General features: G+C 36.9%; 1 protein-coding gene across 8 annotated transcripts in view; it reads right to left on the bottom strand.

The window, feature by feature from the left end:
• Positions 1–15,004, bottom strand: part of zmynd8 (zinc finger, MYND-type containing 8) — a 52,708-nt gene that overhangs the window by 32,949 nt on the left and 4,755 nt on the right. For 5 of the 8 annotated variants that reach the window (XM_028447150.1, XM_028447154.1, XM_028447155.1 and 2 more), the window contains exons 2-3: positions 3,347–3,435; positions 1,197–1,342 (exon numbers count right to left, since the gene is read on the bottom strand). In XM_028447150.1, the coding sequence (XP_028302951.1) occupies positions 1,197–1,342; positions 3,347–3,371 (171 nt within the window). In that variant the 5' untranslated portion in view covers positions 3,372–3,435. Of the gene's footprint in view, positions 1–1,196; positions 1,343–3,346; positions 3,436–8,562; positions 8,851–15,004 lie in introns of all 8 variants that reach the window. The other 3 variants (XM_028447152.1, XM_028447153.1, XM_028447151.1) reach the window with 1 other exon arrangement.

The raw sequence follows: 15,004 nt of genomic DNA on the forward strand, positions 1-15,004 counted from the left end.
TTTTTTTAATTAAAAAATAAAATCAGAAGTCGAATCACCACACTCATGACCTAAATCTGCCAAAGTGCAAGAGCTTAAAACATGTTTGTGCAAAAAAGAGATCTGCACACTTGGATCAATGCAACTAAAAACAATTATTTTATTTTAAATACATTTTATTTCATAACTGTATTTTGTTGTATTTTAAAATTGTATTTTATTTTGTTTTAAAATTGTGTTTTATTTTATTGCATTTTAAAATTGTATTTTATTTAATTTTAGAATTGTATTTTCTTTTAATTACATTTTATTTTAAAATTGTATTCTATTTCATTTTTAAATTTTTATTTTCTTTTAAAATTCTATTTTCTTTTAAAATTTTATTTATTTTATTTTAAAATTCTATTTTCTTTTAATTACATTTTATTTTAAAATTCTATTTCTTTTAATTACATTTTATTTTAAAATTCTATTTTATTTCATCTTTAAATTTTTTTAAAATTGTATTTCTTTTATTTTATTTACATTTTACTTTATTTCATTTTTAAATTTTATTTTATTTAAAATTGTGTTTCTTTTTATCTAAATTAAAATTTTAATTTAATTACATTTTTCATTTAAAAGTACATTTTTAATTTTTTCATTTACAAATTACATTTTGATTTTTTCATTTAAAAATAAAAGAAAAGAAAAATGTGCAAAAAAGTCTGCACTCAGAAAGCGAACAGATGAACAGAGATGTGAATTTTTGAAATTTCGCCAATGATCAGATTTTTTTCACTGTTTGAGAATCAATTAATTTAATTTAATTTAATCTTCCATGGCGTTGACAAAATCTGTTAAGTAATTTTACTGTAACACTGCTAACAGACAAACAAACAAATAAATAAACACAAATAAAAATATTACCACCTTGGTGAAGGTAAAAACTGAGGCTTACTGAACATTTTTAATGAGTTAAAAGTGGCTGGACCCTTTTATGAGACTTTATAATAAACACAGACTGGAAATACATTTTAAAATAAAACTAGTCTCCAATGCAACACCACATTCATGCGTGAAAATGAACCTGTTTCAAAACAAACAACATTAATCCAACATGAAAAATTATTTTATTACTAAATCAATCAATGAAAAATTTGCTCATTGAAGGTTTAAAACTCTTGCCATGTGTAAGAATGAGTTTGAAATGAGAAATGGTTGAACGTGGATGGTACCTGGTCTTTGGTGCTGCTCATAGCTCCAGGTTTTTTCTTCTTTTTCACTGGGGACGGCGACGTTTCAGAAGAAGAGTGACTATTTGATGAGTGAGAAGGACTGGAGATCTTTCTCTTTGGAGCCAATCGTTCAGTTGATCCATTGTCTGAAATTACAGAGATGGTGTCAGCCAAAAGAGAAAGTATGATTTTAGGCAGTATTAATTAAGCCTTCATGTGCCCTAGTTTGTCCTTTCACATCTAAGTATGTAAAGCAATAAATGACAGATGATATCAGTCCCTGCAGGATCTTCACTTTAAAGTTTCTTGGTTTCGACAGCAATTTCTATTTAATTTGGGGAATTCTTGTGAAATAGTTTGAAGAAAACTTCAGAATTTTGGAAAAAATTTAAGAAAATCTGCAATGGAAAAGGACAACCATCATGTTAAAACAGCAACAAACATTTTGTGGAGTAATTTGAGGAAAATTGCAGGATTTTGGAAAAGAAATATGCTTAAAAATGACTGCCGTAATGTGATTTAAGTGTGGGAAAACTAGTCTGTGAGCCCTGCAAATATTGTGGAGTTTCAGAGAATTTGTATATTTGGAAGGCTTGAGATATCTAAAACTGAATTAGTTGATACTTTGCCACGTGGACCACATTTGATGCTCTAAAGCAGAGGTTCGCAACCTTTTCAGCCCAAGATCCCTAAAATGAAGGTTCCAGAACGCAGGGACCCCCGGCCCACTGTAGCTGAAAGTGGTTGAACACAGACATGAACATTGAAGAACAGTCATGTGGAGACAGGACCATCTATAAGGGGGAATAAAGGGGAGAACTTTTTGGGGTCCCTCCATAAAGTCAGCAAAATGATGGTCCATTGTTCTATGAATCTGTGATAACCACATTTATTTATTCATCTGAATAATATCCACTGTTATCCAGGAAGTTTAGTATTATTATAGTCTAGTGTTGTAGTAGTCGAGACCGGTCTTGGTCTTGGACTTGGTCTTGGACTCGGTCTCGGCTCCCTGAAGTCTTGATCTCGGTGCATTCTGGTCTCGGGCAAGTCTTGGTCTCGGATAGTGTGGTCTTGAACACAACACTATTATAGTCATGTTAAAGATGGAAATTCTTGTTTTAATCAGAAATAAAATGTGTTAAAGGTGACCAAAAATGGTGGCGAAATGGAATTTAAAAAAACACAAATTAGTTACAAGTTGCAAATTAAAGTGGCCAAAAACAGACAGAAAAAGTGGTAAAAAGGGTTCAAAGTGTCAATATTGGAACAATTAGTTTAAACTGAAAAATAATGGGCATGACAAATCATAAACGTGTTTAAATTGCCAAAAAAAAAAAGCATGAAATATGGTGAAAAGAGGAGGAAAGTGACAATAATGGGTCAACATATGTGACATTAGGTGGTAAAAGTGGTGAAAAGGGTTTATAAGTGCCAAAAATGTCTTAAAAAGTGGAAAACTGTGCAGGAAAGGCATTGAAATTTAATGGAGAAGTGGCAGAAATGAGAGTAATGTAGCAAAAATGCATTAAAAGGAGCAAAAATATGGCAAAAAAAATGTTGGTGTAGTTGCAGAAAAAGGGAAAAAATAAGCAAAAATTTGCTGAAATTGTTGATAAAAAAAAAAGAAAAAAAAAAAAAAAAAAAATCCCTGCTCGGCCAGATTTGGCCCCTGGGCCTTGAATTTGACACGTGTGCTGTACAGTATACGCAAATGAATTTGATCCTCACATCCACAAGGTTTAGGAGAGTGTTTGTTGGAATTATTTTACTCTTTCAGAAAGGCATACATGACAACACATTCCTGATCTCTGTCTGTGTTGGATCTAAATTTACTATTACAAAGCTATGATGTATTATATTTTACATTGGCACAATGCAGTCAGGTCAGGCCCTTTATTCTGGGAAAGTGTGGAGGGTCACAATGTTACGAACTGGTGATTTTTGCCCACTGGGCTCTTCAGTGCACTGGGCCTGTTTTGTGATTGTATCTTTTTCTTAATGGCTACTTACACCAACAGTTGATATTGGACAAAAAATGTGACAATATTTCACAAATAAACTGGTCAAATAGAGTTGGTTTGAGGGTCAGAGAGAGAATGGAAATCTACACGATAAATAAAGTTAAGCTAGGAATAGCGTAGCCTCACCTTTAGATCGAGTTGAGATCTCCATTTTTGCTCTTTTAGACTGTCTTCCTGTTGTCTCTTCTTCTTCTTCTTCTTCTTCTTCTGCAGAACTGATACACATGTAGCACATTAAAAACAACACTCAACAGTAAATTGTGATAGATTTAACCTATCCAACACTTTGTGAGTAATATATAAATAAATAAAATATTTTACTTTTCCTACTCCCTAACTACTACTACTACTACTACTGAGAGCTTTTTAAGCCCATGTTAATCATCTTAAAGTAGTGCAATGTGTGTGCACGCACGCACGCACGCACGCACGCAAAAAAGCTCAAACAACCACTTGTCTGTGTCTCAAAAAGAAGCGCCAACATCTTTAGATAATAATAGCTGTGTACACTCCTAAAGTGGCAGACTTAGAGGCGATATTGTACTGTATGTGAGCAGAAAGGCAATACTGCAAAAATAAATAAGGTTGTTAAGGGGCAGAAAATTTCGAATATAATTCCATAGGAACTTAAGATCAGGAACTTTGGGAATATTCAAAAATATTAACTTTTGATGGGAATTATTTATTGAAATTGCACAAGAATTGGGGGTAATCTTAAATAGCTGTCATATCCAAACATAAATGTTAGTATAAAGTCAAAATAAATACCACTAAAAAAAACAAAAAAAACATCTCAACTATGGTTGGAAGTTGGAAACTTTCCATGGGAATTAACAGGAACATTTCAAAATTGAAGTTGGGAAAATATATTTTAGCATCATTTCAAATATCAGCGTTAGTTATTTAAAAGTACGCCCAATTTCCGGGTAATTCCAAATAATTCACATGAAAAGTTAATATTTTTGAAAAATCCCAAAATTCCCGACATTAAGTCTCTGTGGAAATTTAACAGAAATGTTCCACCTCTTTACATCCCTAAAGAGAAACATCAAAGTGTCAAAGATATCTCAGAAAGTAATTAATAAGTCTTTTGGTCAATATAATGCTGCAGCAATGTTATGATTCCAGAGTTAAAAACATGTACGGAAGAGTCGTGGGAGTGTCCAGATTGACCATAAGTGACTGTGTGTGGAGTTGATGAATTGGCATCTTGTTCAAGATAATCTGTAAAATAAAACCCTACAATATAAGACCAAAGCTTGATAAACAGTGTGCACACAGCAATGTTTAAACAAGTGAAAACCATGCATACACTAAAAACACTGAGTTATTCAATAGCTTAAAATCAATAAGAACATTAAAATTAGCAGCAAAAAAACATTTAAAATCATCAGTAAAAACATTTAAAGTAATTAACAAACACATTACATAGAGATGTCCCGTTACAACTTTTTCACTTCCGATACGATACCGATATTGCATCCTTGTGTATTGGCCAATACCGATATCTATCCGATGCGAGATCAGCACAAATCATACATACTTTTATTACTTATTTTATAGTGTGGAATGTTAGAAAAGGCTAGATCAAGTGATGTTACACAAACAGAGAACAATTCAAGTTCACTTCAGTTATTTTTTACTGTCAGTATATGGTGGGAACAACTGAGGGCGGGGACAAAAACAACAAAAACTTATCAGAGCGCTTATATCGGTGATTTTAGATGCAGTCCCTTAAAATCCGATATTTGTTTTCTGGCTGATATCGGTCCGATATCCGATATCAATATTGGATCGGACACCCTTAACATTCAATGTGCTTTACACGATCAAAAAGTGCAACAGAAAACATTCAACAGCTTAAAAATCAATAAGAACATTAAAATCAGCAGCAAAAACATTTAAAATCATCAACAAACACATCAACATTAACATGACCAAAAATCTCTCTTTCAATCATACGCAGTAGAAAAAAAAAGTGTCTTTAACTTTGATTTAAAAATGTTCACATGTGATGCTGACTTCAGCTCTGCTGCAGTATGTTCCACTTCTTTGCAGCATAACAACTAAACACAGCATCACCCTGTTTACTGTGAGCTCTGAGGGGTGTTCCATAAAGCAGGTTATGTTCAAACTCTGAGTGTGTTCAGGCTCAAATGAGGAAACTGAGTAATCTCATCCTAAACGCGAGGTATTTTCGTCTCTGATAGTAAGTACCATGCAACATTGTCCGTGGAACTAAACCTGGTCGCTGGCAGGTTTTATCAAAGAAACCCTGGGTTTCTACTGGCTCCGCCCACCTGAACACCGTTTTGAACACTTTAATGAACCTTAACCACTTCTCTGAAACACATTAGAACATCACACCCCACAGACGTGTTCACATCATTACTAATGTTGTGTTGCTTTACGTTTTTTTAGTGTGTGGTGCAAACGGTAGTTTTCTTTCCAACATTGTGGATGTAGATCATAAGTGAAACACACTGAGAGGTGATCGGCATTAAAACATCTACTGACGTCTGTAGTAAAGTTCACTGAATACAAACCTGTGGATAATATAAAGGAGGAGATGACAATTTAAATGAATCCACTTTTAAGGTTCGATTGTTTTATATTGTTATACAGTTAAATCTGTAGATCACATCTCTTTGAAGATATGATGGCGCTGTGACTTGTGATGCTGCTCTTGGAAGAGAAGGGTCGCTGGTTCGCGTCCCGCTTCAGTGTTTTTAATGACATTTTTTAGGACGTTGAGATGACTCTGGCGACAATATTACAATAAAAATCAATATAAATGATGCAATATCAAGCGGCATTACTGTCTTAATATCCAGTGTACCAGGAGGACTCTCTAAGTAGCCATCCTATACTGCTGACACGTCTCCCTCTGACACATTTTATTCATATTATTCGCCGCTCGTCACGTCACTGAAGCAATAAAGTGATGAAGCGACCAAAAAGTTGTGACTAATTCCGGGTGATTTAAGTCACTATAGTCACTGAGGACTGAACACACCTTTAGAACAGGCTCATATTCATCAACACCGGCTTTATTTCACCATTAAGGTGAATAAATCACTATTTTCCGGGGTGGTTGCCATGGCAGCTCGACTCATCTTCGATCCATTGATGATGGCTTTTTTTCACGCGTGTGCACGTCAGTAACCCAAGATTTACATACTCAGGGTGATTGACCCACTTCCATACCCAGCTGTAATGGAATCCGATACCCAGAGTTTTCCATCGCGGGGTATGTTGACCCAGAGTTTATGGATAGACTCAGAGTTTGTTAACCCTCCTTTATGGAATACCCCTCTGGGCTCCACTAGCTGACCTGTGTCCATAGATCTGAAAGACCTGCTGGGTTTTTTATTTTTTTTATTTCAGCGGTCTTCACAAGCAAAAACAAGTACAGACAAACACTCAATTGTCCAATTCATCCACCGAAAGGGTGTAGGTTGAAGTGAAGCTTATATAATATCACACAAAAAATATTTAACTTATATTACTATTTTCACAATATACATTCAATATATATTCTGCACAATATGTTAGTTCATAACTGACTAACATCTCACTGATGTATTCTAGACCAAACCCATTCACACATTTATACACCAGCAGCAGAACTTTAAAGTCTATTCTGAGGCTGACTGGGAGCCAGTGTAAGACTTTAAAACTAGATTAATGACCTCTGACCTCTTTGTTCTGAACCAGATGTAGATGTTTGATGAAGACCATTACAATAGTCCAGTCTGTTGGAGATAAAAGCATGGACTAGTTTCTCCTGATCTTTCTGAGTCATTAAACCTTTCACTCTGGAGATGTTCTTTAGGCGGTAGAAGAGAGTTATGATAGATTAGAAGATGTTTTTGTGATAGATTTGATCTGATGCTGAATGTCAGATCTGGGTCAATCAGAACACCAAGGTTTTTGACTTGGTCATTAGCTTTTAAAGATCGAGACTCAAGATACAGTTCTCGCTGACAGCAGTCCTCGTTTCCTTGTTACCAAAGACAATCACCTCCATCTTGTCATGATTTAGTTGAGGGAAGTTTTCACTCATCCAGCAGTTTATTTTTTCTAAGCAGTCACACAACACCTCTATGGGACCATAGTCATCTGGGTTCAGTGATAGATATAGTTGTGTGTCATCTGCGTAGCTCTGATTATCAACCTTACAGTTCTGTAGAATTTGTTCTAAAGGGAGCAAATAAAGGTTAAACAGAAGGGGTCCAAGAACAGAGCCCTGAGGAACCCCACAGGACATTAGTAATCTGTCAGATTCAAAGTTTTCAATGCTTACAAAATAACTTTGCTCCTCCAAGTAGGACTTAAACCATTGCATTAGTGTTTTATTTATATTGTATGGTCTACAGTGTCAAATGCAGCACTTAGATCCAATATAATAAGAACAGATACTTTTCCTGCATCAGTGATCAGCCTTATGTCATTGATCACTTTGATAAGAGCAGTTTCTGTGCTGTGATGAGAACAAAAGACTGACTGAAACTTATCAAATATTTTGTAGAAGGTAAAGAATTGACTCAGTTGGTTGAAGACCACCTTCTCAATAATAGGACATAATGGGCCGGATTTACAAAGAGCCCAAATAAAGAGAAATACATTTTTTGCACACACTAATAAATTGCACGCGCTGTGTTGGCCCTGATTTACTAAAATTGCCAACAGAGTAAATAACGAGCACAGCGGGGCCGAGTAGAGTGAGGTGCTGTTAATCGGTCTATTTGCATTTCCTCCTTCCACCAACTGACGTAATCCTGATTGCTGGGACTGGTAGATCAATTGCAATGTGTATTTACTCACACATTGATGTTTGCTCCAGTAATTACGTACGCAAACCGTTAGTAAATCAGGCTTATAGTGAAGTATTAAATTACACAATCTGAAATTAAACCAACATCACTGCAAAATCAGGTCATTGGGTTTAATCCTAAATGTTCAGCTTGTATTGATGCCTCCACAGCTACACTGGCCTGTTCATATAGGACTACATTTGTTGACTGAATGTAATTCAACTCCACCTGAGTGAAAGACTCTCTGGCTCACAGATCAACACACGCACACACCAGTGCAGAGACAACTGCCATATTCATCATCTAGCCTATGTGACACGGTAACAGCAGCATCAGCATCCTGTTCAGGCCAGGAAATCCAGCACCAAGACAAAGGAAAAACACACACACACAGTGACTGCAGGAGAATCAGTGCAGAGAATCACACATTGTAACCGAACATCTCCAACAGCCAACACATTCTCCCCTTTCCCACCCCAGGCAGGCATCATAACAATAGTTCGATGTAGGAAATGAACAGCATACCTTTGGATTCTTCTCACACACAGATTCTTCAGCCTATTCTTTAATTTAAGTCAATTATTGAGGGATGTTGGGGGGGGATGAGGGAGATAGATGTGTCCAGGTTTCCCAGAAGGCCTTCTTCTCTTCCTGCTGCTCTCTCCTGCAATTGTCAATCTTTAACCTCAGCTCCGAGCTGCCGATTGGCTCAGGCACCACATGGAGGCGCCTGATTGGGCGCATGCCTCAGTGTGCCACAAAGGCTCTCATCTCCCCGCTCTGCAACTGCAATGCAGAGAGGACTGATGCTCTCTGTCAGGGGAAAAGTCAAGAACACCTGATTCCAATCATTCGCTCTAAAACCTCAGACAGACACTGTGTGGCTTTAATCAGACGTAAAAGATGCAGTGAGAGGATCACATCCCCCGCTCACTGAGCTATTAGCGCCTCTCTATGTGTACGGCATCCATTTGAAGACTCTCCGTGGCTCCATCTCTCTTTTCCTTGATTCGTGTGCATACTGCACACACAGCACTAGTGAAAATCCCTGGATGTACGTCCACATACAGCTTCAGATCACTCCTCACTCACCTCTTCTCTAACTCTCTATCACGCCTCATCTCTGATGCAAACCTCCATCTCTCCAGGTTCTCCTCATCCTCATCAGATGTGTGTCAATACATCGTTTATTAGATTAATTGAGTAACGATTTGATAACAATTCATAAATGTTCAAAAACGATTGTTTTTCATAATAACGAAATGACAGGAACACGAACGCTGCTCGTGGAACGAAAGTTAAAGTTGTGCATGCCGCCCAGACACCTGACGGAACGGACTAGGTGAAGGTGGCTATAGTGGCTGCTAAAGCTTTGTTTACAATTACTGAGCATGAATAAAAGCTAGAGTTTGAAAGAATCAAATGCTGTTTCCGTTCAAAGTTGGCTAAGAGGTATCTGTGCATTCCTGGCACCAGTCTCTCTTGGTCCCTGGCTGGCCCTCACCAGCGTTGCAACGCGACCAGCTCCAGATTGGCCTGGAAGGGCCCGGTGGCGAAGCTTGAGCTTTACAGAGCCGCCCCCGCTCCCAACTCACTCTTTCAGGCACAATGGACAAGGTTACCTTTTGGGTATTATGCAGCTCATTGAGGATTTTGTCTGGAAATCTTTATTTTTACTGAATAGGCTAGCTTTTGTGTTGGTTCAGATTGAATTAGCTGAATAAGCTAATATTATGGTTATTTTTGTATTGTTATATTTATTTATTTTGTTATACAATTATTGTTGGATTGACATGAAGAAAAACAATGGTGATACATCTGTTTGGTTACTTTAATTAATGGATACTGACAGATACTTTGGTATAAAGTATGAAGTAGCCATAAAGTAAGAATAAAAACCCTGAATGGGGTTTGGGGGGAGATACATCATGATAATAAAAACGTAGCACCCTGAATTGTAATCGAATCATGAGGTTCCATAAATGGCACACCCCTAATCCTCATCCATACTCTCACTACAGGTCACTGTCATCTGCAAACATAGTCCATGGAGCATACTGTATTATTCTCCTTTTTTCACTCAGAGAAGCATACGGCTCACTGACCATCAATCAGACGTGTCAAAGACCCGTGAATCAGACCCAGAGTTATCCTGTTGGCTCCATATTTGACAGACAGAAGCGCCTTGACCAATCCAATGAGCCGGTTAGTGCATCGTACACTTGTGTATGAGCGCTTTTTTTCAACTTTTTTTTACTTCCGATACGACACCAATATTACGTTACGGTTTCATTCATATAGACAACTTTTTTACAGGAAATATACTTTGATCTCCTAACATGTTTCAACTGCCAACTGTCTGTCCCACACCTGGGACTCTCTTCTCCAGAGACTTTCGGGCAACAGAGGGCGTGGCCAGCCTGACAGAACTGTCAAGTTGGCCACGGCCAAAAATAACTCCTGTGAGGAAGACTGACAGTTGTCAGTCGAAACATGTTAGGAGATCAAAATAAATTTTAAAGTAAATTTACTGAAAGAAGTTGTCTGAATAAATGAAACCTTAACATGTTATTAAAAAAAGAAGACAAAATAAACTTGCTGGAATTACGACACCAATATTTCTGCCTTTAGAATTGGCCGATACTGATTTTGATCCAATACAATATCAGCATGAACCAGACTCTTAGGACTTATTCTGTAGTGTGGAATGTTAGAAAAGGTTTAATCAAGTGATATTACTCTAACAGAGAACAATATTCAGCAACAGTAGGAATGAAAAGAACCGACCCATTTATTCTTACCAATGGTTTACGGACATTTTAACCTTTAACATGAGAATAATCTACAACTAAATAAAATTAAGAAAAAAAAATAGATGACCCTGGAAACTAACCTCATGTTAGAGCCAATTCCTAAAATTGAGCTTACATTTTATTAATTAATTTAAATAATTTAGCCTTAAAATGTATCTGTGAGTCCATAGAAATTAATGATAAATGTAAATATTTAAGTGTATTCTATAAAAAGGGTTTATGTTCCTCTTATTTTGACCAGAGACAGATCAGCTTTGATTGATAAAAGGGAACGGTGGGACTGTGACTTGTGGCTTCATCACAGTCTTTCAAAACTTAATTTTGAAATTTATGGTGGAAGTTATGTTGGACTGAATCTGTACTTATACAGATAAAAATAAATTAAGGCAAACAATCACGGGCTAGAGTGCAGACAGAGATTTTGATGTTTTAACAGGGAAGTCAACAAGTGGATCCTAATCAAGAGCACATTGTTTACATGTCAATACATCCAATAAAAACTCATTTTAGAAGAAAGCGATAAAATCTGATACTCGAGTTTTTGATCTAAAAAAACTTCACCCTTAGTGCTTGGTAACCTCTTTGGTCACAGACCAGCAAAGGACTGCAATAAGTCTATTTTCAACTTTTACAGAAATACCTGTCCTATATCAGTTCAATGAAGGACGTATACTTTGTTTTTTGTTCAAATATTCTACATATATATAAAGGACATTTGGCAACCCTAGATCTTTACCTCTTCTCTCTACCTAGCCTCCATTATTCATTCCCAATTCTTCATGTGATACCTGATAATCTTTGTTTCTCTGTAGTTATCAGAGCTGTTAGTTTTTAAGAAACCCTCAAACCAAAGGGTATATTTTATCTGGGGGTTGAATTCCAGCTCCTCGAAGGAAAGCAATGTGCTGCGATCTTCTTTGACATTGATTGCTGATAATTAGCATATAGTGTGTGAATGTATCATGCTTTCAAAATCTCCTTCTTTGCCCTTCACAGCCAAGACACTTTAAAGCACGAAAAGATAAGGGTTATGAACAACAAGGTCAGCCAACTGGTGCAGAATAACTCTGGGGTGTTGCAGACATGTACAACTTTTAAAGAGAAACCCAATGTGTGGTTGGTTTACACGTGTCTGCACCATCCTCTCACCATTGTAAAATGAGGAGATTAAACATATAATCAGGGTCCCATTCACAAAGCCATGAGTGCTGGACTTGCTGTTTCAGGAAAAGATCACTGGCCCTGAACTCCGCTCTGGAAATGTTGTGTAAACTCGGCCTCGTGGGTTCTTGGGTCATGTTTTAAAAACAGTACATTAGACATTATCGGGGCATGGCAAACATTAAGTCCTTGAAAGCAGTTCAGTCACTAAATGCAGTCTGGAGTGCTGGTAGAACAAAGACTAGCCACAAACCACAGCAACCATTTTAAAAAAGATCCAGACGACACAAAAACCCAATAAGTTCATATGAAGGTGGAAGTCAAGATAAAACAACAACTGGTAAATCACAAACAGATTTTTCAAGCCTCTCACAATCATACAAGGAATTTTCAGCAAAGAAGAAGTGTTTTTCTATTCCTTCTTTCATACATAATAATACGCAGTGGGCTTGTATGAAAAGTCTTTTGATCATAAATGTGATATTGGTGATATCAATCCTAGTTAAGCTCTACTAGTAATCAAATTTGGAGTACATGTACTCAATTTGGGTTTACTAGTGTAAATAGGGAATGTGAGTTAGGTTTAAACTGTTGTGAGACAGGTTAATTTTACCCTACTGATGATGTGTTGTTGCAATAGAAATCCTGCTAACCTCTCATATTAAGGAAATCACAACGACAGCCTTCTTCCACCTCCGTAATATCTCTGCATTTGTTACATCTAGACTAGACTATTGTAACTCCCTCCTGTCAGGATGTCCTAGTAACTCACAAAAAAGTCTCCAGTTAATTCAGAATACTGCAGCTAGAATACTAACAGGTACTAACAGGAGAAAACATATTTCACCATACAAATCTCTACATGATCAAGCTCTTGTATATCTTTTAGGCAATGTCCCCCTGGGATTAATAAAGGAATTCTGATCTTAAACACCTGTTAGTGCCCTATCATCTGGGTAGAGCTCTCCGTTCTCAGTTTGCTGGTCTTGTGGAAGTTCCTAAAGTGTTTAGAAGTAGAACAGGAGGTAGAGCATTCAGCTACCAGGCTCCTCGCCTTTGGAACCAGCTCCCAGTCTTAGTACGGGAGGCTGCTACTCTCTCCACCTTTAAGGTTAAACTCAAAACCTACTTATTTGCTAAAGTGTATACAGTATAATAGCATTAACCTAGCCACTAGGAACAAAGCCCTAAACTTAAAAATAGGAACTAAAAATATCATCTAGTAGAACACCAACATTATATTCAAACACAATCCACCATCTACACATAGCTCTAATGGGTTGCAATGGGTGATAGTCCAGACAGACGCAGTTTTGCCAGGTTGTAGCCAAGCCCCCACTTCTGCACCTCGTTGTATACCATCACACTCCTTACACACCATTTACACTGATGTCCACCCCATATTCATTCTCATTCCACTGTATACCTGTATCATGTTTTTCTGCAGTCAGTGCCTTCTCCTCAGTCTTCTCTCTCTTTTCTGTTTCAGATGTCTTGAAACTGGAGTTGACAGTTCCTGATCTGGGGTTCAAGGCCAAACTAGTCTGGGACACTCTGATGTTCTATCTCTCTATCCTGTTCTGTTGGTCTTTCTGTCCACTAACCCCATCCAGTCAACGCAGATGGCTGCCACCTCTGAACCTGGTTCTGCTGGAGATTTCCTCCTGTTAAAAGGGAGTTGTTTCTTCCCACTGTTGCTAAATACTTGTTCATGTGGATCTTGTTGGGTTTTTTCCTTCTTATTATGAATTTTATATTTTGATAGCGCTTTGAAATGACTGTTCTAATTGCGCTATATAAATAAAGTTGAATTTAATTTAATTGAATAGTGAACAAGTACACTTCACAGATGCAGTTAAGATTTTAATTTCTATGAGGAACATATCTACTAGTCTACTAGTAACACAAAATAGTCAATAAATCAACTGCTTTAACATATCCAGAGTAGACCACAGGTTAATGAGTGGTCAGTGTGAATCCCTGTAAACGTACTTCAGTGTTGATCATCTCTACGCAGATGTTTTACGTGTGCAGCTGATGTAAGGCTGGTTCATTAGGTAACAGTATGTACTGTATGTAGTGCATTCACATTAGATAGTATGAAAAGATTGAGCCTGGATGTCAGTCTGGGCAATATGCCATTCAAGATATCAAGTTTTCTATTTTGGCGATAGAGAAAATGACAATATCGCCGATATCACGTTATCTTTTTTTTAATTTATTTTTTACTTGTTTTTATGAAAATACAAATCCCACCATACAAGTATACAATATTATTCATAGAGTACAGTGTCCTTCTTTTTTCCCCATATTTCTGAAATTAATATTTCATAGCTTATTTTGTATTAAAATACTTGTTTTAGGAGTTTCGCTACTTCTCAGAACAGCATGAAAAGCACAGTTAAAAGGATTACTGAATGCGTCCTAACCCAGATTTTCCCCTAAACAAGCCACACGACAGAATCCACTCACACATGCTGTCCTCTATAGGAGGAAAAGCCAAAAGTGTCACATATTGTGCAGCTGTTTGTTAATAAATGTGTCTGTGTGGCATTTTTCATCAGCAAATTTAACCTAAAATTGTCTTTCTGATCAGACTTTGAGTTAAAAATATCCAAGAGTTATACCCTATATATCGACATTTTGAGAAAAAATATCGAGACATGAGTTTTGGTCCATATCACCCAGCTCTACTTTAACACATCCAGAGTAGAGCCCAGTTTAATGAGTGCTCAGTGTAAATCCCTGAAAACATTGGTGTTGATCATTTCTACACTGTTTTGTTTAGTCATACTCAACTGCCCTATGACGCATTGTGAGTGTAATGTAAAATGGTCCTGGGACCAGATTCAAGCTAAAAATCAAACATCCTTTTTTCAAAATAAAAGCATCTCTTCCTGTCTTCCATTCGTTTTTTAACGTTTTTATAAATAGGGCTCTTGTTTTGAAGTTAGCCGGAAGTTTTGCAAGTAGGACAAGGGAGGGTCTCCAAA

Source organism: Gouania willdenowi, chromosome 5, assembly GCF_900634775.1.
Source record: "Gouania willdenowi chromosome 5, fGouWil2.1, whole genome shotgun sequence".
Taxonomy (NCBI): domain Eukaryota; kingdom Metazoa; phylum Chordata; class Actinopteri; order Blenniiformes; family Gobiesocidae; genus Gouania; species Gouania willdenowi.